The sequence below is a fragment of the Pseudopodoces humilis genome, chromosome 3, assembly GCF_049639895.1.
Source record: "Pseudopodoces humilis isolate 2021_Gansu_Grassland_sample_001 chromosome 3, ASM4963989v1, whole genome shotgun sequence".
Taxonomy (NCBI): Eukaryota; Metazoa; Chordata; class Aves; order Passeriformes; family Paridae; genus Pseudopodoces; species Pseudopodoces humilis.
In genome coordinates this window covers 16,433,169-16,457,817 of record NC_142202.1, presented here as the reverse complement: position 1 = coordinate 16,457,817, position 24,649 = coordinate 16,433,169, and the positions used below count along the sequence as shown (strand labels likewise).

The 24,649-nt window shown below is 44.4% G+C and overlaps 1 protein-coding gene across 1 annotated transcript; it reads right to left on the bottom strand.

The window, feature by feature from the left end:
- Window positions 1-229: 229 nt before the first annotated feature.
- ACBD3 (acyl-CoA binding domain containing 3) lies at window positions 230-16,767 on the bottom strand. The gene is made up of 8 exons (XM_014252964.2): window positions 16,509-16,767; window positions 9,346-9,487; window positions 8,169-8,309; window positions 7,294-7,452; window positions 5,688-5,862; window positions 2,965-3,157; window positions 2,002-2,286; window positions 230-1,152 (listed from the first exon to the last, which is right to left on the bottom strand). The coding sequence occupies exons 1-8, from the start codon at window positions 16,765-16,767 to the stop codon at window positions 941-943; spliced, it is 1,566 nt and encodes a 521-aa protein (XP_014108439.2). The 3' UTR covers window positions 230-940.
- Window positions 16,768-24,649: the final 7,882 nt, after the last annotated feature.

Here is a 24,649-nt window from a genome sequence, read left to right as displayed (position 1 = left end):
CCCACTATCACCAGTTCAGACTAAAATGGAGTGGCAGTGATTTCCATCATTAGTGCAACATTAACTCCTATACTCTATCAGTCAAAGTGACTGACTGCTCCCCAGACACACAACATGCCTATTCAGGTCTTACAAAACTGGTTTCAAGTTTGTAGCCTTTTTTTTTTTTTGTCACCCCATTAAAAACCCCATTAAACTCAGGAGTAGTCTGTGTCCTGTTCAAAGCAAATTGAATCAAAATATGACTTTTATTCTAGGGTTAGCAGTGGGGCAGAGATTAAGGTTCTTCTTGTTACACATACTTTTAAATATCATTCAACTTATGCCTTCAGAAGAGGTTATTTGCTGTACTTTCAGGAAGTTGTTCATCCTTATCTTACACACTACACTGGTTCAAGGAACTGAATATTTCTTCTTTGATGAGGACAGAAGTGAGACAACTTGTTTCTAAACTGCATAAACTTAAAAGTTTCAAGTTTTAATGGTGTAAAAAAACTGACATTCAATTACAGTTAAGATAAACTTGCTACACAGCAAACTGCATCCAAATCTACCAGTTACTGATGGGACCTTTAAATTAACCATCAACAAGTTATTCAAGGCATCCAGACCTGGAAACATCAGATCACCCAGCCAGTGAGCCAGCAACTCCCTCCCCGTTTTCATGAGGCTTTAACAACTGCAATTGATGTGACCTCAGCACTGGAGACAACGACTCCAATCCCCAAAAAGGTTAGGGAGATCCTGTGTAAAGCCCAATGCAATATGCATTAGTGTCATGGAGCAGGAAGATCCCAGTGTCTACTTGTTAAAAGTTCACACAAACCATACAGATACAGACAGGATGAAACACAGACTCAAAAGGATCCATTATGCTTGAAGAAAATTCCAAATAAAATGACATCTTCTGCACAGCCCAGCCCCAGACACAGCCACACCTTTATCTAGTATAATAAACTCTGTAGTAAACTGTTTTTGACCTCCATAGAGAGTAAGAGTTGTCAAATTTAAGAAGATAAACTCCTCTCCCTGGGTACTGGTGGCTGCCAGCATACACTTCTTCGTGACAGTCTCGTCTGTACACAGGCACTATTTCATCTAGCTGAGGCTTGTTGGCATTCTTTTTGGCTTTTTCTTCACTGCTAGTATTTTCTGCAAGGGAAAAAAAAAGGGTTGTCAGTGAACATGGGTGGATGCTTTATAAGAGAAAGTCAGACTAATCTCTAGGGGACAAGGCCCTCTTTGTTACTTTAGGAATGAGGAGTCACAGGGATTCATACCAAGTCTGGGGCTGAAGCACTCAGAAGCAGGAGGAACAGCAAGCATGCTCACTTTATCATGACTTTTACAGTTTGATATTGAAACTCACCACAGCCATCTCCCCAGCACAGCCAGGTCACTTTGTGGAGATGCCAAGCTCTAGTTTTCAGTAAGAAAATCACCCACCACTGGCACCACTGATGTGACATACTGACTAGCACAGACTACTTGGTAGTGAAATGACCCAGAAAGCCACTGCTTCCTAGGTCAGAGCAGCTCCTTCCAAGCAAATCATATGCTCATTTCAAAACATTTTTGTGATTGTATGCTAGACTCCTCCACAGGCAAAGGCTGTGACCTGTGTCTCAGCCACCATCAGGACTTGCACTCTGAAGCGGTTTTGCTGCAGCCTCTAGGAAACTTCCTCCCTAGAAACACCTCTTGAACAGCAGGACAGGATTTTTCCTAAAGTTTCAGAGTAGAGATGCACTGCACTCTGTTACAGCATGGGTATCAGTTTAGTTTACTGAATAGCTGACTTGGGAAAAGTATTTCCCCAGCATTAACCTGTCTGTGATCCAAGGAGGGGACTGAAGTTACTTTCAGAACTGCAGTTTCTATTCAAAACTGAAAGCATGACTCCAGCCAGATGGAAGCCAGGGAAAGCAGGAGATTACACAAGACCATCACTGGGGGTTTCCCTCTGCAAACTCTGCAGTTTACATACATAAGCGTGCTTACCTTCCTCTTCCTCCTCATCATCACTGGACTCGCTGACATGCACACTGACTGCAGTATTAGGGGAGTCTGTCCATTCAAAATACACCCCAAAACCAATGTCATAATTGTCTGTAGCAAACTCCCAAAAGAGGTAAGACCCCTCTTCATGAGTTGGTACTCTGACTGTAACCACTTCTCCTCGGCCCACTGTGATCACAGAGTCTGCGTCCTGACGGATCTTTTCCTTGAAGTCTTTTATCTGGGGTCGTGTCCACATGGATGGGGCAGCGATCACTGGGACAGAATCTGGAGAGAGGGGAGGAAATACTCCAGTTAGGCTTTGTTCCAGTTATCTATGCTGCATACTTAAGTGGGCTTTGAAGCACTTGAGGGCCCCAAGCATCATAGTTGCTACCAATATTTTTTTTTTTAACTGAAGAAGCAAGTTTCATCTCTGAAAAGAAGTATGAACCAGTGCAAATTTAGTTATAAGACTACTAAATGCTACCAGTTCACCCATCTACCACATTTAGACCAACAGTGCTTATCTTGAAAAGCCTCAGAAGGCAAACGTACTGCTACAGGTGAAAGGTTTATATTGCACAGAACCCTTCAATGGAAGGGTCTTTAAACAGCTCTGACCCAGTTCAAATAAAACTGAGCATATTTCTGCCCAGAACAGCTTTGTGCTAGGACTTTTGGAGCGTTCCTTTCCTTCAAGTTTAGAGTGACAGGAGGTTCTGGATCCCATCAGCTTTGCTGAAATGCTTTTGCTGCTTCCTCTTTCACCCCCACTTCTAAAGCTGAGCTTTGCCTATGCAGTATTATCCTCCCATTAGAGACAGCAGTCCCAGGAATCAAACCTAGCTTTTCCATAGGCAAATGAAGCCAAACAAAGAACCACAGTAACCCTACTTAGGACACCTGAATCCTAAGAAAAGCTTTTGCTATTTATTTTTAATTAAGAAATTCAGCTAGTCCCACCTTTTGGTCCATTCTCCAATGCTTCTTCCAAAACCTCTGGATCCAACTCTTTTTCAGGGCTGTCTGCATGTGCACTGGCCTGCCCATTAATGGATGGGGTGTCCCCTGGGGCAGGAGTGTTCACCTTCGATGCAGTAGTTAGGGGTGTCCCTGTCGCTGCCACCACTGCATCCTGCTGCTTCTGTAAGGCTGCCTAAAACAACAGGAATTGACTAAGTCAAGTACAACCAAACCCTCACAAGATGCCAGTTTTACACTTTCCAGCAGAAGGTATAAAGACAATTTAAAGAAAAAACCTCCCCCTTCACCCTACAAGGGGGCTTGACCCAAAAGACCAGAAGCACCACACAATAACCAGTTACATCTACTCAGCCCTTAGGGATGTGAAGTCACTTGGTTACAGGCTGGTGGATACAAACAAAAAAAAAAAATCAACTTCCAACTTTCAAATTAATTACAGTACACACAAACTCTTGCGCTTCACTATGGAAGAAATGTTATAGGAATGAAAAACTATCAAAGTTAGAAGTGTGGCTTGTTTGCTGGGGTTGTTTTTTTTTTGCTGGCTGGAAGGGCTCCATCCAGCCTGAGCGCATCCAGGTCTAAAAAGAGCTGAGTATTGAAAGTCTATTAGCTACTTGCCAATTTATGAGTTAAACAGAGAACTCTCTTAAGCAACCTCCCTGTCCCTCATTATCAGAGGGACAGAGAAACAACAGAGGCTTTTTTGTTGGGACAGGGAAAAGATGTAAGTGACAGTGCCACTTTAAAGGATAACCTAATAATCACAAGATTTTGATGAGCAAATGGAATATAAGTATCCTGCAGGAATATGAAGACAATATAGAAAAGCATCAGTTAAGATTTCAAATTTAAGCAATTGCACAGGTGCTGTCCAGATTTCACTATCTACTACAGCAGTTTTGTGCACTGAGAGAAAGGTGGTGTGAACTTTTCTACCGAACTATTGCACACAGCCTTTCCAAGATTAATTGCACCAGAAGCTGACCAGCAGCTTCTGCAGACCAGCAGAACAGCACTTTCTAAGTGCACTAACAGACCCCGGTGCAGCTGACTCACAGGCATCCAAGCAAAGCATTCCTCAGAACTGTTACAGAAGCTACATGAGGGAAGTCCAAAGAGTAATTATAACAGGGCAGAAAGTCTCTTTCCTACACCACTTTAGCTCCACCCAGACATGCTTTGGCTTAGAAGGGAGCTATAAAGACCATCTAGCTCCACACCCCTGCCATGGGAACAGACACCTTCCACTAGACCAGGCTGCTCAGAGCTCCATCAAACATGTCCATGAACACTTTTTGGGTTGGGGTTTCCACAGTTTCTCTGGGCAATCTGTGTTAGTGTCTAATCACCCTCTCTGTAAAAAAAAGAGTCTCCCTTATGTTCAATCTAGACCTGCACTCTCACTGATGAAAACCTTTGCCCCTTGTACTGTCACTACAGGCCCTGGTAAAAAGGTCTTTCTTTGTGTTTTTTATAAATACCCTTTAGGTACTGAAAGGCTGCAGTGAGGTTTCCCCAGAGCCTTCTCTTCTCCAGGCTGCACAGCCCCAGCTCTCTCAGCCTGTCTCCATAGCAGAGGTGCTTCAGCCCTCTGAGCATCTTTGTGGCCTCTGGACTCGCTACAACAGGTTCACATCTTTCTTATGCTGGGGACTCAGAGCTGGATGCAGCACTGCAGGTGGGGTGTCATGAGACCAGAGCAGAGGGGGAGAATCACTTCTCTCCCTCAATCTTCTGGCCACACTTTTTTCCTACATCCCAGGATACAACTGACTTCCTGAGCTGCAGAAGTGCATTGCCAGCTCTTACCCAATGTTTCTCTCACCAGAAAGAAACAGCTCTGCAGGACAGCTCTCAACCCTTTCACCCCCCAAGACTGTTTTGATACTGGGGAGCACCCTGACTTGACCCACTGCAGGGGCCTTGTTGAACTTCTTGATGTTCACATGGCTCCCTTCCTTGGACATTGCTTTAACTGAGGGCATCAGCCTCCACAAAATACAAATGACTTAACAGGAAATTAGTAAATGAACTTTAGGTTTTTAGCTCAAGAACAGACCTCAGGCTGGCAGCTACAGTGTGTCCTCCTACCCAAATCATGAGCAGCTTATTGCAGGCAAGCAACTTCAGCAGGTATTATTACCTGATGAAGTCAGGCAATAGGTGCAAAAGGAGAGAGAAGTCAGCAGTGCTCAGGCTGGAAAGCAGAAGCAACTTCCAACCCAGCAGCGATGCTACAGTGCTGCATATGCATGCTCAGCTAGAAACACAGGGCTGACCACAGCCTGCTGCTCAGCACAGATCTCCAGGAGAGTCACCTGAAGAGGTCTGTTCATGCTCAGATACACTGGTATGTCATTAAATTACACACACACACACACACCACCAATGCTGCAGCAGAGCGGTTCACATTTCGTCTCCAATAATATTGAACCAAGTCATTAGTAAAAATTGCTTAGTGTTTTCTTAATTAACAGCTGCTTCAGAAGACTACTCTGAAAGACGAAATAAATAAAGGGGCTTTGGTGTTTTAATTTCAAGCAGCATTAGTCACTAGCATGGTAGCTCTCCCTGCAGCAATTATCTTTTCAAGGAGAGAACAGCAGACGAGTTAATGCGTCCCAGTGACAGCCTGGGACACGAAGCCAGCGTTCCTCAGTGACAGCCTGGGACACGAAGCCCAGGTTTCCCAGCCATACCTGCTGCTGTGCAAGCTGGACCTGGTAGAGCTGCTGCATGTACTGCTGGTAGTGCTGCTCCTGGAGCTGCCGGATGAGGATCTGCTGCTGCTCGTAGTTGCCGGGATACTGCTGGGCCGCGTACTGCTGGAACTGCACGGCCGTCTGCGAGTTCAGCGCCGCCATGATCTGCTGCCTGCCATGGGGAGCACAGCACGGCCTTACCAACAGCTCAGGGCACTGGGGAATCCCTGCATTTAACTGGCTTTGAGGCCACTGAAATCACTTCATTCCATTCTGCAAAGCCCAATTAAAATTAATCTATGTAACGGACCGGAACCCAGAACTAAAGCAGACGTGAGTCTTGCCTAAAAATATGCTGAGAACATAAAGAAGGGAGCAACACTTTCTACCCAGTGTTTGAAAGCATCAAATGTTAAAACAACAAGAGCTCTTACATAATTCTTAATCTGTAGTCTGATAAAGAGGTAGTGCTACACAAAACCCACATGACTAAACTTCTCAAACAAGCTAAGGAAAAAACCCACATATGCTTTTTCCAGAAACCATCCTTCCAGCAGATCCTCTATAAACATTGGTAGGAACAAACCTGCTCTGGCACAGCACACCAATGCTTTTTAGTGAATCTAAGAAAAACACACCACGTAACTATCTTAGTTTTCCTGGTCTGTATGCAAACAAATATGAAAAACATGACTGACGGGGGCCTAATTCAGGAATGACAACAACAACAAAATGCTGCCAGATGGGGCATCTGCATCTCCAGTAAACTCAACTGCTGAAACTTCAGGGGGAACACATGGGTTACATATGCACAGGCTGTTTTTCTCCCCTCTCCAAAGAACTAACAGAAATTCTATGGCTAAATGACAAGATAGATCCAGGACCTGTCTCACGTTACCTCCATCAGTGACCAGCTATCAATGTTTCAGAGGAAGGAAGAAGTATCACACAATTGCAAGAAAAATTCTTTCCTTCTCACTCTTCTTCCATCCCCAAAAATCACATTCTAAAGCACCATTTTACACTGGTCTAATATCCCAAAGAGCAAGATTTAGTGCTTCTCAGCAAACTATGACCAGTTTGGATACACTTGGTATCCACATTCCTTTTCTGTCTGAACTCTTTTATCTCTGTAACCTGCTATGACCACTTAATACACAACTCCCATTCATGTGAAAATCCCCCTGAACTTCAAGGCATACCACACTTCTTGTTACTTAGCACTGTGCAACACTTTTTATTGGATACATAAATTTATGTCTGTCTCTTACACTCCTCTGGCTCTTACCATGTTAAGGAAGCAGCAAAACTTGTGGTTTAATTATTTGCTCCCTTCTCAAAACCACTACATAGCAAGGACAGGATCTACTTCAGAGACACCCCCTGAAAAGACATTTTTATGGTGGAAAATAGTTGCTGACTGATGTGGAACAGCTTTACTATTCTCTTAAATATTACATGTGCAAAGCCAGATCTGTGTTTTCAGCATCTGGATGTGATGGGAACAATGAAATATAATTAGAACTGTATATTCCAAGTATACAATTGTCTCAAATGCAAGGCAGTTATTTTCTTTTAAGGGCTGCTTGTTTCCGCTACTCACTTCTGTTGTTCCATCCGAAGTTGCTCCTCCTCTATTCTCCTCCTCTCCTCTTCTTCCCTTCTCAGTCTTTCCTCTTCTTCTCGCCTACGTTTTTCTTCTTCCTTTTGTAACCGCTCCCGCTCCTCCTCTTCACGCCGCCTTCGCTCTTCCTCTTCTCTTCTGCAAAATCCACTCAATAAGCCATTTCAGCATTCCTAAAATCCTAGGATGAGTTATTCTCAACATGCAGTAACCTGCCTTTTGCCCACCCAGTGAGGTTTTGTGACTGGTATCATCTCCTCACACTTAAATTGGCCTGGAGAAGTGTCTTACTGGACACACGAAAAATCCACATTACTGCAGAGTTTGATGGCACTCAGCAGCATGACACAGGTAAATTCTGTGTTACAATTTGATATTCATGCTAACCTGTTACTATGCTACCTGTATAGCAGAAAAAATTGCCTGGAAGCTTTAAACACATCTTTCAAGCTTTCACACATGTTCAATAATGATGTGGATACTATGGCTTAATAATCACACCTGGAAGCAATAATAGGACAGCCTTTGTCAAGCTGCTAACCCGTATTAGAAGAGCAGTTTAAAACTGAATTTAATATTCTCTGTATATTTAGTCCACAGACATATCGGGACAGACATTTTGTGAAGCATTTCTTCTTAAGCAGATGACAGTATCAGCAAAATTTTTAAAACTCCTAAACAACCACCCATTACTGGCAAAGTAAAAAGGCTTAAAGAGATCAAATGGTACCACAGCCATCTACATCTCAAGTATTTCCCTTCGCAAGACAACTCCAACCAAAGCTAGCTGTGATACTGTCCACAGGCCAAGAGTTACACTCATAGATGCCAACACCAAAGCACCCAAATGTTACCTTTTCTTTTCTTGCTCTTCTTTCTCTATCTTGTGAGAAGTGACATACGTTGAGAACAAGTGGCAGCACCTATGTAGGAGCTTGACAAATTCTGTCATAGCTTTTTGCTTTGACATGTTTCCAAGGGCAGCCCATTCCTTCCTGAGAGAGAGAATTCAGCTGAAATAACAGACTCAACTCTTTTCAAGCCAGTAGTGAGCACTGACAATCCAGCAAAGAAAAAAAGTTGGAAGACCAGGAACCAAACATTATCATTTGCAGTTTCAGAGAACCAACAACTTCGTCCCAAAGACAATGTTCTCTTCTGCCTGCACAATGTTCTCTTTTCTTCTGTCTTTAAAATAGACATAACTCAGCTCTTACGTGAAATTTCATACATCACATCAACCCTACTTTGAATTCTGAACTATGTCCAAAAACTTCCCAGCTACAAGTGAACCTGAAGTATTTTTTAACCTCCTTCCACTCTAGTTTGTGGAAAAAAAAAAGTATACATTCTCCTGAATGAACAAACATGGCAGCAACTATTGGTTACAGCACTTGAGTTAGTTGAAAGAAACAGCCTTGTTCTTCCTAAGAAAAGCTGCATCCTTTTGTGCAAAAGCAGTGCACTGGATCCACCTCAGAGAAGCCAATGCTGTGTTACACACTGCCTTCACTCTAGAACACTAAAAAGAGAAACAAGGAACATGAGAAGTGCAGCCTGAGCTGCAAGCAACAGAAGAGACATACCTGAGACTTCCCAGGTCTCATAAAAGATTTACTCAGAGTTTGAATGCATCAGGTTTTAATTTTCTGACTTCAGAAATTATCTTTGGTGTTAGGAAAAGCTGTGGTGAATGCTTCTACCAATGGCAAAAGGCTTGGCCTGCTGTAACCACGGTGTGGAGTTTGGATGAAACATGGCTCTGCACATTAATGCATCTTAAACTGCTATGAGAAACTGGACTGGCAGCAGAGCAGCTTCTAGTGGATTTGGAAAAAATAACAACCCAATAATCTTCTATTAGTTCCTGTATTGAACTGTGACTCACACTTCTAATACGTATTTGAAGAGGCCACTTTTCACTGCCACAGACACTTGAGATAACACAAATACTTGAAAAAGAAATTGGATGATGTTATCTTCTCACTGGAAAAGCAGAGTTAAGATCAACAAAAGTACCAGCCCTTTTACCTTCTATCATTCCCCAGCACATCAAAGAATCCAACTTCAGGGCAAGTGTCAGGGTTATAGGGTCCCAGCAGAACCTGCTTGTGCAGTGCCACAAGTTTGAGCTTTTCTTCATATGTTGGATGAAAGGCTTTGCCATCTTTTTCTGTAGGGAAAAAAAAAATTAAAGAAATTTTCACTGTTGTGATTAATTAAGCACAAAATATGAATGACGATGTTGCATAACCATACCATGGTTAAAAAAGAGAGAAAATAATAAAAAAAAGAGAGAAAAAGTCAAGTCACAAAAGGTTAGACAAATTAAGTCAGTTCTACTTAAATAAAATATAGATCTGTCCAGAAGAAACACATCTACTTCAGCTAATGAAGACTTCAGTGTGGAGTGCCTTGCATCCCACTATCTACAGCCTGTCTTAGTGAGTCAATTATCACATAAATATTTACATTAATTTGTTGAGCGTCACACCATATGGATCTGTATCTCCAAAATATTTAAAAACCTTAACTGAATTCAAATGTGTCTGCCAAGTCTACTCTAGTGTGCACAGGAAGGATTTTCCACAAAGAAAGACGTGATGTTAACTTTATAAACTGCTCTCCTTTCATGCTTTTCACATTGATGAAAGCAGAACAACCAAGGTTGAAGGCAAGGAGAAAGACTGCAGAGAGGAAAGACTAAGAGTCAAGGAGAGTTTTCCTTGAGGGAACACAATTGCTGCCCCTGGCCAAGGCAGCTGGAATAGCCCCTCACAATGAAAAGCCTTGCAGCTGACTCCATCAGCACAAACACATACGGTGAACTCTGACAATAAGAAGGCAACATGAGCCTGAACATGTTCCAGTGGCTCCACAGGAACATCTTCTGAAGCATGCCCAGTTAGATCCCACCATGCTTTTATTGGTAAGAAGATACTTGCATTGATTTAAAATGATATATGAATTAATCAGCTAGGACTTACCTCAACACATTTAAATTGTCAAAACAAATCAAAGAAACAGGCATTGCTCTGTGTGACTACACTGCTCATTAAGAAAAATACATTTTTCTTGAACAGGAAAACAAATAAACAAGCACCATCTCCTTTTGGAAGAGCTGAAATGAGAAAGCTACTTCCAGAGGTAAAAGATAGTCACTTCCCATGACTGCACTGCTATCAACGTAACTGGGAGCTGAAGACAAAGCTGCCAGTCATTCCCAGTTCTCCTTCGGAGCAAGTTGTTTACAGCCCCAAACTGAACAGTCCACACCTAAATTTCAGGCTGACACATCCTGCAAAATTGCTTGGCTGACACTTATGAACAGTTATTAACAGGAAAAGAAGTGAATCTTAAAACGAGAGGGGAAGGAAAATATCCCTACTGCAGCTTACTGAGAAACTCAGAGCACAGACTTCTGGAAATCAGAAACAATCCCAGCAGGAAAGTGCTTGCAGGTCGCAGCAAGACTCTTATTTTTGACAGAGAAAGTTCACTACATTGCTGGACTCACTCAGCTGAAACATCACAAGGAACCGCTACATGCATGCAATTTGTTTTAAAGCCACAATCAAATGATTAGGAAGGCAAATATTTAATTACTTATCATCCATTCTTAGAAGTCCACATCACTCTTGCAGAATTTCAAGTATTTGCTCTTGTCCCAGTGTCACACAACCTTTACAGCAAATACAGCTGCCAGCTTCAAAAACAGAAGCCTTTCTCCACAGAAATATCTACTTCCAAAAATATCTGGTGGGGTAGAAAACCGGGAGGATGTAAAAACTGAATCAGTGTACACAATGAAAGGAGGCAGCTGACACAAACTAAAGTATAGGAAATGCCACTTAAGCATTTTTATGGGATTTTATTTTGTTTGTTTGCTTGAAGTTGGTGGGGTTTTTCTGTTTTTTATGCTGTTTTGTTTTATAAACTGAGACTGATTGAGCACTGGAACAGGTTGCCCCGAGAAGGTTTTAAGTCGCTATGACTGAAAATGTTCAAAACCCAAACAGAGACAGTGCCATGAAGCCTGAACTGAAAAGGAGGGCTAAACCTGACAATGCCCAGCAGTCCCTTCCCACCCCGAGTTTGTGACCCTTAAGGCATGAAATAACCGCATTCTGGTAAGTTTTCAACTCCTGCTCTCAGGCCTTCCATAGAGCCCTTTGGCTTTTCCTCAACTCTTCACACTTCATACTCAACTCAGAATTTACTTATTAGCTAACAAGAACTTCCATTAGCCTCAATAAACAGCATGTACTTTGCAATAGTACTTCATATCCTGGGGCATCGTGCTACAAAGCAAGTCAATTGACAAAGGTACCGCACTGAACTTTTTACAGGCTTCTGAGCAAAGTATGATTCTCTAGGGGGTCCCTATAGCACTGTTTAGTTTTCGCAGCTTGTGTACCTACATCTGTCTGACAAAGCACACAGCTATTTGCTGTACTAAAACTGCAAACTAAGCCAGATAACATCATCGGTATTTGAACTCATTCCTGAAGAGAGTTAAAGTGAAAAAAACCTCAATTTCCCATGCAATTGTGCACAGCACATCTGCATTTCCACAGAACCGGAGAAGTCAGACCTCATGCCCTAATTACTGAGAAAAGCCAAAATCTGCATTTACAAAGAATGGTGACCCAAGGGAAGAACAACAAACAAGCTAAATAAAAGAGGGGAAAGACAGAGGAGAAAAATACAAGACAAGCTTTCAGTGACCTGTAGAAAATGTAGTTTAGAAGCAAATTATCAGAAAAACACTTGTAGCCAGTCAGACAGTGAAGGTAAGTTTCATACTAACTATTTTGCAGCTGAACTCTACAGCATAAACCACACTGTACAATCACCCCAAAGATCAGGAATTGTTGGTGCTTAACTGAACCAGAGGACCTGAATTCATCTGCAGAGTCAAATATGCCAAAAAGAGCATTAGTGTGTCTAGACAAGTAGAAGTGCCAAATGTATCCAAGCAGCCATGAACGCGCCATTTGAGCAGGCATTACCCACACCTCGTACAGCTGTCGGGAAGTGGAAGCACATCAAAGAGCTCCAGGGAACACACTGAAAAATCCAAAGCATGTGCACAGCAGTAATACAGCAACTGTACAACCTTCCCTACACCGCTGGTATCCCTGACCCAACAAGTCCAGGAAGATGCTCAGTTTTCAACCACAACAGAAAGATGAAGCTGTAACTAGTAATGTGAGGGACTTATGTCACTGTGTGGCACTGTATTATTGACATGAATTGATAAAGGCCAAATTTAGACACAAAGGAGTTTAAGAAATATGCCTAAGAGATTGTGTTGTGCAAGATACTGTTACTCCTCTGTAACTTCAGATTTTTCCCCCTTAGAAACACAGCACACCATGCTGCACCTTCCACTCCAGCTTCACCTAGTGCACCCACTGTAAACACCTAATTCCACTGGGATAGCATTCAGTTGAGCCATCTAGAAGCAGCTAGAAAACAATTTGTGAAGCGTGATTTTTCACCTCATAGCTTTCAAAAGAAGTCACATATGTTAATTCTATTCATTTGCAACATTTTAATGAGTAAGACCAAAACTGAGAAGAGAGAAATGCTGCCTGCAGAGCCCAGTTCACTCTTACACTCCTAATCCTCCTCTCCTGAAAGTGTGTCCTGCATCAACAGAAGAATTACTGACAGGCCCTTCCAATTAAATATGATCAAAGCACAACTTCACAAATGTAGATACATTATAGGGGTTTTCATATTCTTGACAACAAGAGCCTACTTAAGTTACGAATTACAATCATACCATCAAATTAGTGCTCAAAAAGAGGTCAAACAATTAATTGAGAACGATGTTCTGCTGAGGTCGAAGATGCATTCTTGTTAGGATAAGAGGAAATAACTTAGGGCAGTCAAAGAAAATTAGAGTCCTTAACATTCCAGGAGAGCTTTTAGATACCAAAATGATATGGTTGGTGTACTGTCTGCTCAGATGTGCTGCACTGCAAATCACTTTAGACGGTGCATGAACACTTCAGGGACTGTCATATATTGAAGGTTGGGTGCAATGGTATTTCAATGACAGGATGTGGAAAACAACAAAGCCAGGCTGATCCTGGGAGAGATTTGCTGGCAGAGCTATGCAAGCCACCCTCTCTTGCTTCACGACAGAACTCAAAAAGGTTATCTTCACTGGCATAGCTCTTACCAGCTCAGCAAGCAGAATAAGCCATCAGAAACACTTCTACTGTGCTAGATGCCCCAGGGCTCACAATTACAGGCATACAATGATTGTAACATGACTGTTCTCCACTGTACACTGGATCTAGCACAGTGGAGCAACTTCTTGATGGCAGCCAAAATGCTGCTTGACAGAGCAGGAAGGGAAAGAGTGCGTAAGGGAAAGAAGGCTCTTGTTTCCCACAGAAAAATGGACTGGAACACTGTTACCATCTATTTTCTATGCCTCTGTTATTCTGAAAAGCTCTTCACAAGCCATGACGAATGTTAAACAAAAAAAAAAGAAAAAAGATAGTGCCCATCTCCTGCACAGCCTAAGGCCTGACAGCTGAAGCGACCCAGGGTCAAGCATTTTAGATCTGCTTTAGATTTGTTTTTATCAGAAACAGAATAAAGTAGCTTTTGAGTCTCTTTTTTATCCTAGCCTAGTTTCCGTTATGTTTTTCACACTGTTTATACACGCTCTCACCTGGTCTTGTCTCTGAGCAATTCTGTTACCTGCAATATGCCACCACTGGCAAGTGTTAGAAGTCATTGTAATAAGCAAACTCGAAGTATTTTGATCGGATTCAACTTCTCTTGGACAAAAGTACACCAAGAGTTACAGACAACTGGGGCTGCACAATGAAGCAGATAAAAAGCTGCTTAACTATCAGCATAGTTTTCAGAAGAATGGTTAGAAATGAGGTCTCAGCACTGACCTATTAACTTGGGCCACCCTTCAGACATATGTGTTGCCTCTTGAGGAGGAATCCCTATTTGCTCCTTGGCATGCACAGGGCTGCTAACCAAGCGTGCCCACTCCCACAGTTGTTCTGACAGCATGAAAATAATTTGGAAACAAGACCACTTATTTTTGGAGCTGTGCAGATATAGAACAAGCTGGCAGAATCAGTAACCCAAGTATTACAAGCTCCTGTAGCTCCCTATCAGATCTATAAATAAAAATCTGTGTGTTATGTCACTTTTAGGAAAAAATCTACAGATGAAATGATGGGCAATGACTTTGTGCGAGTTATTCCAGCCACAAGGACAGATAAACAAGGTTTTCACTGGAAAGACTGACAACACAATTGAATGGGGAAAATTATCATCTTATGAGCACAACCATGAGTTACAAGAAATTGCAGAAGGCTAAAAAAGGAGCGGGAGTAAGCTGAAACATGCTGATATTAAATTTTAATTTAAAAAAACAGCAAAAAAAAAAAAAACATTGCTAAGACAGCACAAGGCAAGGAACTGGAACCTACACACAAGTAACACCTCACCATCAGTAACACTTCACCATCAGAGAGCAGATAAAGCCAGAACATAAATTCTTTTAAAACGTGATATAATAGATACAGGTTATTGCTACATAGCAGCAATATAGATAAAAGTCATTCACAGCATGTAACTTTTGCTCTGCAAACACAAGTTCACACTGTAAACTCACTGTACACTGTAAAAACAAGTTCCTGTAGAATATTCAACCCAAGATAGAAGACCATGGTTGACCAACAGATGGAATTTGCTACTGCAGAGACATTTCTTCCTGCACCATTAAACACAACCAGGACTCTTTAAAGCAACTTATTTTACAGAAAGAATAAAGAGACATTAAGTACAATGCTTCCACAACCTGATAACCTCTGATACAGGAGGGGAAAAAAAAAAATATGATCTTATGATCTCTTATGTTTTTTACAGTTTAAAAGAATAACACCTCTGTATATTAGCATGCTAACAAAATAACTACTTTGTGGAAAGGCATCAGAACAGAGTCAAAAAACCAGGGCTTAAGAAAACTGCTTAGAGCATTCCATGCTCCTAACAACTACCAGGTGCAGGTCAGCCAATGTGAGGAAAGACAACTTTGTCCTTCCAGCAGTGTTTCCACCTGACAGCAGGGCTTGCCCTTATAAGAGGCAGCCTCCCTGGGAGGTCATCTAACAACTGATTGCCCCAAGACTGACCTTTCCAAGTGCAGAGCTTGTCTTCCCTAGTGCAGGCATGAGGCTGGACTCCCTGCTTCACCTGAAGCAGTGTCTGCCTGAAAGCCACAGGGGTGACACATTGCTGAAATGTGCTCTATGTAGTGAGCACAGCTCTTCCCTCAAATCCCTCCCCCTTTGGAGGAAATCAAGTGTGGCAGGACACATCCACCTTCCCACAGAAGCAAACCTGGCTACAGGGGATCCCAGCAAAAAAACTCCAGGTCTACACCCCAGGTATTTCACAGCTACCTGCTGGGGCCATGGCGGCACACAGAATCATAGATCAATTAGGCTGGAAAAGACTTCTGAGACCATCGTGCCCAACTTACGACCGAACACCACCGTGTCAACAAGACCATGACATTGAGTGCCACGTCCAGTCTTTCCTTACACGCCTCCAGGGACGGTGATTCCACCACCTCCCTGGGCAGCCCATGCCAATCACTCTTCTTGTGCAGAAATTCTTCGTAATGTCCAACCTAAACTTCCCCTGGCACAGCTCAAGACCGTGTCCTTTCGTCCTGAAGCAGCCAAGCCAGCCCTGGAGCTGGCACGCTGAGGAGAGGGCACGGCACCTCCCGCCAGGATCCGGGCTGTCAGCAGGCGCGGCACCGCTCACGGCGAGCGCTCCTCGCCCACGTCTGCGAGCTTTCCCTTCCCGTGCCACCGGCATGGAGCTCTGTCGCTCCGACCGTAGGCCGGGTGCTGCCACCCCCGGCAGTGCCACACCGCGGCCCGGGGCAGCCGCCGCTCCCGCCCCGGCTCACGTCCGGCACCAGGAAAGGCGCATCCCCGCGGGCCGCCGGGACACGCTGCTCGCCCCGGCACACCGAGCCCTCGGGGCCGCCCCCCGCGGCTCACGGGGGCCCCGGGGCTCCGCCGGAGCCCCACAGCCCAGCCCGGCGGGCGATGCCGCCCGGAGCTCCCCGGTGCCGGTGGCTGCCCCGTTCCGGGGGGGGGGGTAGTGCGGGCCGGGCCGGCGGCCAGGCTCACCTTTGAAGAAGCGCAGAGCCAGCCCGTAGAGCTCCTCCAGCGCGAAGCCCCAGCGCCGCTCCAGGCTCAGCGCCGCCTCCTCCGCCGCCTCGCCGCCGGCCTCCGGCGCTCCCGGGGTGCCGGGGCCCGCTCGGCCCCGCCCCACCGCCGGCTCGCCCTGCGCCGGCCGCGCTTCGCAGGGCGGCACCTCGGCGTTGGGGCTCAGCGTCAGCCCGTCCACCGAGACCTCGAGCCGGTCCGAGCTCAGCACCGCCGCCATCCTCCTCCGCCGCCTCCCACCCGCCCTCCGCCTCCTGCTCCGCTGCGGCGGCCACGTCCCGACTTCCCGTCCCCTCCGACCCGGATCTTCCGGGCCCGCCCGCGGCCCCGCCCCGCCCCGCCCCGCCCCGCTGCTGCCGGGCCGCGGGAGGCACCGGGGCACGGGGCTAGAAGCCGGCTGGTCCCTGCCCCCCGCGGCACCGCCTGCTCCTGGGCCTGGGCTGCCGCAGCCTGGGAATCCCGGCGATGTGAGTGTCTGCGGGAGCCGCCGCTGGGCAGCCTGTCCGAGCTTCTTGGTTGCTTGGTCGATAATGGTTTTTCAACAGCGTTATCTCCCTCATGAGGAGAGAGTTTTAACTCAGCGGGAGCTGGGCCTGTTAAGTCTGGAGAAGACAAGACTGAGAGGGAATCTCGTTAATACATAAAAATACCTGAAAGTGCTGAGACTTTTCGATGGTGCCCATGACAGGAAGTGGAGCAGTGGCCGCAAACTCTTAACACAAGAAGTTCCACCTCAACTCCTCAACATTTGGCTCTGAGGCTGGCAGAGCACTGGAACAGCTGCTCAGGGGGGTCATGGAGTCTCCCTCTCTGGAGACAGTCAAACCCCGCCTGGACACGTTCCTGCGTCACCTGCTCCAGGTTACCCTGCCTTGGCAGGGGGTTGGACTGGTGGTCTTCAGAGGTCCCTTCCAACCCTAACCATTCTATGATTCTGTAAAAGTGTTTTGGTCCAGCTGGAAGGTGGTGTGGGATCTTCCGCTGGACTCTTCTCCTCATCTCTCAGAAATCATGCTTCAGGCCTCACACAGGAGAAGAAAGAATGAGCCAGAGAAAGGAAAAAAGAGCACAAGGCAGTTACTTCTCCAAGAGCTGTGTCCGCAATTAGCTCATTCCCTTGTGACCGTGAAACACTGCCTACAATAATACTATTATCGTGTGCTGTGGAAGGGGAGAGAGTTGCTGCCATGCACAGCTGCAGAGGTTTATTTCCAGCTCACACAATCTTGTTTGCAGGATTTCGAGAGAGACTGTGTTAGCGTGGACTGCTTTTGGTTACATTTTTCAGCCAAACCAAGATTCAGGCTGCACACCTGGGGAAATGGTACATTCCTGCCTGGTGGTTTGTGAAGCCAGTGCTAAGGAAGAGAACTGCACACCTCTGCAGCCTCCTGAAACTCAGGGGTGTGGGAATCTCACCTGTCCCCTCAAAGCCTGTGTCCCCTTCTAGGGTTATCCCCTGCAGTTTGTCACACTGCCTAGTTTATCTGCTGTTCAAAGTGCCTTTGGATCCACCTGTTGATCTCTCAGGAATGTTGAAGAAATTTTATTGTCACACTTACAGTGCTTAGAAGTCTTTGGGTGAAAGGGACAAGAAATGTAAAATCATTTCCAGTTAGTGTTTCTTGGGAGACAATGCCACTCAAGGCAGTTTACTACACATGGGGCAGAATTTGGTTTGGATGATGAGTCACCGAAACTTCAAAATAAATTATACAACTAACTGGAAATCCTTTGTAGCCTCTTCACTAGCATTTTTGTTTATTGAGTATCGAATGTAACACCGTATGGTTTGTTTTTTCCTGCCAAAGATTGCAAAATGAGGCTGTACCATCCCCTTTTGTTGGCTGGAGCTCTCCAAAGCACACAGTTCTCTGTACTATTTTGTGCTACCCCACAGACCAGTCTAACAGCAGATAAATTATTTTATCTTCTCATACAAGCCTGCATGCTTCCTTACAGGTCTGTCACTTCAGCATCATATCCAGCTTCACTTTAACATTTAATAGTTAATTTATAAATAATTTCTATTGAAATTTCAGTTTTCAAAGTTTTGGTCTGACACATTTCCTGCTTGGCTCGAGGAGTATGCTCTTCATAAATATTTTCTTCTGGCATCAATTCTGCACTTTAATCCATAGTTCCTTCTTTAAGAAACTGAATTCTTTATCCTTAAAATGCACCCTTAGAGTAAGAGGAGCTGAAATTCTGACTGATCCCTACTGATTTTCTGCTTCACCCAAATGGAAGAAAATGCTCACTTTCTATACTGTTAAAACAAGAGGTGTTTCTGCTTCATGGAAGGAGACTGGCCTGAAACCAGGCAGCCCTTAGTTTGTCTGTGTGTTTGGAGGCCAAACTAAATCCAAGATGCCAATGAGCTGATTTTGGAATAATTACAGGAAATTGATTTATCTCCTGGCAGGCTGTGTCCCATAGTGAACGCTTGGTGTGCTTAGCAAATGTGAGGCCATTCCTCATGCCAGATTTGCTCTGCCATGCAAGAGGCACGTGAGCTGGCACCAGCAGAACAGCTTTCTCCACAAAGGGCACCATAAACTCTTGGAGAGGTCCCAGCTGGAGAGTCAGAGCAAGATGTCTCTGACAGTGATGTGTCTGACTGAAATTCCTTCAGGTGTAGGAAGGGGAATAGCTGTGAGATGGTACTTTAGGAAAAAATGGAACTTTAAATCTTGGGACAAGTCAGAAAGTCCTGGTCTGGGATCACGTAATAACAAATGATGAAGCATTTTTCTAGAAAAAAATTTTGAATTTGCAGCGATGGTTATTTGAGCTGACTGTTCCCTGGCATGCAACCAGTATTTCTTGCAACACCTTCAGTGAATTGCTCATCAATCCTGTAAATGGAGACATATTTCCCACATGATTATGACAAAGAGTTCCCAATAATTTATGTGTTGGAGAAAACCCCTAGCTTAATTCACAGATAAGATGAAAATGCTAAGTTCAGCCAGTAAATTGTTCATTCATTTCTTGGAACAGCAGCTTCTGCGTGGGAAAAGAAAGACAGAAGAAATACAAGTCCCAGATAGGAAGTCTGGTTCTGTAAGTACAGTGCTCTCCAGTAAGAAATTTAGACCTAGAAAATTTATAGAGAATAAATCAGTTATTTAATTCAAGCTGCTGAAGGTTTGACAGTTAAAAATACTAACCTACTCACTGAAATTATACAATAAAGAATCAAAACATTTGTAGGGCACTGGCCTCATGTAAACAAACAGCTCTTCCACCCTTCCTGGTGGGAGAGTGAGGAGCCAACCTCTTGAAGGTACCAGAGCACCAACCCTTCCTCCCAGACAGCCTTGGATGAAGCCCATCTGCTTCCTGTGGCTTTGACTGTCCTTTGGAGGAGTCCCATTTTTGTGGTGGTGTCTAACAGAGGAAGAGCCCCACTTTGAGAGATGTGGCCTAATGTGGTATTTGCTGCAGCAATGGCTGCTAAATATTTGATTATCTCAAATGCACATCTCTGAGAAGCTGGGTCTGGCACTGTGCTATGGGCTCAGAAATGCAAATCTCTCACTCAGGAAATATTTTTATCTGTTTCTCAGGAATGGCTACATTCAATAAACCGGATGTGACCATCACTCCCAGCCCTAGTGCTAGGGTAGCAGCCCAGAAATAGCAGCTGGGAAGGAGTGGAGTGCCTGGTAGGAAAGGCTGAATGTATCTCTGGGAGGGTGACCAGATTAATAGATGAATTAAATTCCTCAAAGTTTGGAAATTGAATTGCTTTTGTGAGTATTAACAGGATTGACCTTTTTCCATAATGTGACAGTCCTATTCCTCTTCTTACCGTCTTCATTTTCTATTCATGAGAGTTGTACTGGCTGAATAGAACCAGGACCAGAAGGAAGAAAGTGTTCAAGCTCTTTTGGTTTAATTGAAGGTTTTCTCTTTGTCTGTCAGCCTTTCCTTACAGGACAGAGATAAGCTATTTGGTTAGGAGCTGATCTGACACTGTAAAACCACCCAGGGAGTCACTATTACAGTGTAGTGGACTCCAAACTCTGCTAGAAATATGAAGAAAAACAAATTTTATTTGTGCTTATGTCTGATACAATCTAGACTAAGAGTATATTTTTGTGCTCCTCTTATAGTTCTCTTGATCAATCATTTAATAGAAATTGACTTTGGACGTTGGAAAATATCTTTTTCCAGGACTTAGACTGAATCATAGAATCATCATTATCATCTGCCATTGTTGTCCGTCTTGGCAACCACTCAACCTCATTTACCACCAAACTGCTCTTTTTTTGTCTGCTTGTTTCCTAAAGTTTAGGAGCTCGTGGTGACCCTAATGTACATGTGACAGACAGCAAGTGTTCTCAGTAACTCTTTAGATGTTCAGGACATGTTAAACTCAAGGATCACACTCCAATGCTTTGCATTTCTGTAGTAATTTATGGTGATATTCACATCAATTTCTCTAATTTACTGTATGAGGTGCAGAGTAAGTTAATTGAATGTAGGGTCTTGGCAATACCTTTTTAGCCATGTCAGCAAATCCTGCTGAAATCAGGTTTATTGGCAGGGTGCTCAAGAGACTCCTGAGGAAACATACATGTGATGAAGTCCATCTTCACTAAATATTCCCATTCTGAGAGACAACAAACATCCCATAGCATGGACGCAGTTATCCCAGCTACAGGTGACCATAAAAGAGCAGTTCAGCCTCATAAATGAAGCGTTAAAAGTTCCATTATCTCACGCTGATATGATTGCATCTGCTGCGGTGTAGCTGTGTAAACAGGCACTCCCTTCACAGGCACAGGACCTGGGAGAAGCAGCACAGCACTTTTATCTATAAGTCTTTGCCAAATGAGATACGGCCAGGAATTGGAGCACTTCCTGAATTTAACCAACTCCTCTAATAAAGTGATTTTACAGAAGAGAGCAGGGAAATTGATGCAATTAGGAACTGCACTTTTGGCCATGTGTCCAGAAAAATATGTGAACCAACAGCCAGATGAATGATTTCTATCAATGTAAATTCAGATCACCTATGGATGCTCTTTTCAAACACCACCAGAAAGTGAGTTGTACCTCTGTAGCAAGGTCTGACCTCAACAGAGGTGGCACAGAGCTGACCCTGAGCTCTGATGCTCCAGACTGTCCTCTTGTGTGCTGTGCTACATAGCAGCTTCTTCCCTCCTGTGTCCTTTTCTTTTTTGGCTTTGTTTTCAAATGAACTGTATCTACCTTTGAGACTCCAAGCTATCCAGTGGCACAGGAGGTGATGGGCAGAGAGGAGATTTCTCTGCAAAACTGCTGCCCCTCCTGCCTCTGCCTTGGTAAGAGCAAGGCTGTGTGTGCAACACGTGTCGCTATCAACGTCACTCCTTCTATTCCGCAAACAGAAAGGTAACACACCTTTCAAAAGTATGCAGTAAGCCTGTCCCTCTTCCTCTGATTATCAGATGCACTCTTTAACTGAGAGCATGCGGCTGGTTCCCAGCTGCTCAGCTGTGGCTCACTTTTTTATGTTGTTGTTTGGGGCTATTTCTCCTGCTTTGAGTTAAATTGAGAATGAGGTTTTCATGAGATGTCTGCAGCTCTGGCCTGCTCCTAACTATTCACCACACATTCCCATCAACATCCTGGTTGCCAGCTCTTAAGCTTGTTGGACATCTCAGCAATCCTCTTCACCTTTCTAAGCAGCTGGGTTAGTTCTCTGCTGGCTTGGAGGGCAGGCCTGGTTCACCAAGGCATCGAGAAAGCACTGGCAGCAGCAAAAGCATGCTGCCAGGAGCAGGGAAGGGAGGATGGGAGCAGGTTGTCCTTTTGGGCACAGCAATTACAGCCACAAGCTAATGCCAAATAGCAGTGGTTGCACTCCACCACTGCTCCCAGCTGCGTTTCTTGCCCTTTCTCTTGCACTGGATCTAGCAATGGAGCGGCTTCAGGGTGAGTTGATCCAGCTGGCTGATATGGCTAAAAACTACTCATTTTTATGGCATGGTTGTTTTGCCCCTGATGTCAGCCAGATGAACAGATTCTCCCTGTGGCTGCACAGCCACTAAAATATGCAACATAAGGAAAGCAGTGCAAATGGGAAGCAGAGAGAAACCAGCTTGTACACAGCCCAGCTGCAATACCAAACTGCAGCCTAAAGAGCAGCCATACCTATCCTGCCATCCTGCTGTTCCTGCCAGAGTCAGATCAATTGATAGTTTGCTTCCCTACCTGTGCTATTCTGCTCTAATGAACATCTTTTCAGTACAGGAAGTGTATTGTTATCTCCCCTGTTCGGTGTGAGTAGGACTGCACTCCAGCAGGCAATTTCAACCTCTTCTGATTTGTGGACTGCTAGTGGAGAGGCTGGCAGGACTAAATCTATTGACTTCCATACCTTTGTGGCTTTTGTGGACCTTGGAAGTTACTCACAGTGGCAACAACTATAGACTGAAATGTACTGCACAGCAGAGCTGCTGAGAATCATATAGGACTCACCAGACTGGCAATAGTCTTTTGACATCTTTTTCTCCTCTCATTTCTTTTTATTTCTTACTGAGGATAATAAAATCAGAGCAGATTATAGGGAGTCAGTCTAGTGAACAAAAATGGAAACTTTGAGCAAAAACATTTGCAGTTCAGTTTCCTAATGGACAGCACAGAACAAACCATTGAACCAGGACTTCCCATTCTCTCTGTCTGTGAGTAGGCTATCTTTTTGGGAGATAAGCGGTAACATCCTTTCTAAGTAGTGCAAGATCCTTTGTTGTAAGCCAGAGTCACAGAGCTGCATTTGTGTAGGGGCTGCACTGGTTAACTGTGCCTTCTCTTGGCTTACAGAAGCTCCTTTTGGAAAAGCTGTGGCTCCTTTCTCCATCATTGCAGAAGACTGTATTTTGGTACGAGAGAGTTTCAGTGGCAAGACCGGCTTGCAGTGAAATGCAGCCTCCTTTCTTTTATACCTCTTCTCCCTCTCTCTGTCCTGGCTTTATTCCCAGATCTGATTCACAGCCCAGCCCCGTAAACTGAGTGCATACAATTGTCAGGGTGAAAGGCTGCAAGGAGAGGAGTGAGAACGAGGGAGATGGCAAAAGAAACGGCAGGCGGGATCTGCTTAAGCTGCCAAACCCTTACTTTTCACCAATCCAGACTTCAACACTGCCATGTTTAGTACATCCATAGTCTGGCCCAGCCCCTTTAGCTAAAATTGTGTGTATTTACACACCTTCTGGTCCCAATCTTGCTGGTGACGGAGAGGAATTGCTGCTGAAGACATCATATGTTTTTCTCTTAAATACAGAGATACACGAATAATTTTCCTTCCACATGCTTTGCTGCAAGATAATGAAACCTTTGAATGAAGAGGGGAACACCATATTAACATATAACTTAAAGTGATAATGGAGTCATCCACTGGGGACCTCATCATGTACCTTGTTAAGTGGGGTCTGGGACAGCTGGCATGTGTGGGAAAAACAGGGCAATAGTTCTCAAAGGAAAAGCTTAACCAAGGTAAGTACATTTCACCAGCTAGATTCCTGAACAATATTCCCAGGAGAGAAGTATCTGAATGCCTGATTCAGTGCTGATGTGCTCCTACTCACCGGTCCTAAAGCAGCAGAGGTTAACAACACCCACCATATCAGCACTGGCCCCCGAGATAAAACACTATCATGATGAAAGGAGCAATTCTCTGGCATCTTTCTGCCTGCAGAATCTATATAAGCTGGGCTGCACTCAAGGAGCCTTAGCAGTGCAATTGTGTGAGTTAAGAGCTGGGTCTTTTGCTGATAAAAGTCCTCATTTAGGTGTAGCTATACACACATAGGCAGGAGGAGTGTGTCTTTAACCTGAGATACAGCAAAAAAACGTATCTCTAGTAGAGACAAGCCCTTAGGATCAAAAGTACATGAATATCTCATGGTGTTGATTTTATTACAGGCCTCCGCAGAATGCCCATCACTGTAATTCTTGAGTACCGTTTAAACAACAACAAAACAATGGTATTTTCCAGCTAGAGAACAGGCTCTAATATCAGGAGCATCAACTGATATTTCTTTCGAGATCAAACCTGGGGAAGGAAATTCCTTGCTGGATGGAGTCCCAGGCATCACTGGTAGTGTGCC

What these genes read in the sequence shown, in the direction of transcription:
- ACBD3 (XM_014252964.2), bottom strand. Translation starts at nt 16,767, where the DNA reads ATGGCGGCGGTGCTGAGCTCGGACCGGCTCGAGGTCTCGGTGGACGGG. An exon ending in CTTCGGATGGAACAACAGAA is followed by an intron (nt 5,863 to 7,293) that starts GTGAGTAGCGGA and finishes TCCCCATGGCAG; the next exon opens with GCAGCAGATCATGGCGGCGC. An exon ending in TCCAGCTTGCACAGCAGCAG is followed by an intron (nt 3,158 to 5,687) that starts GTATGGCTGGGA and finishes CTGTTGTTTTAG; the next exon opens with GCAGCCTTACAGAAGCAGCA.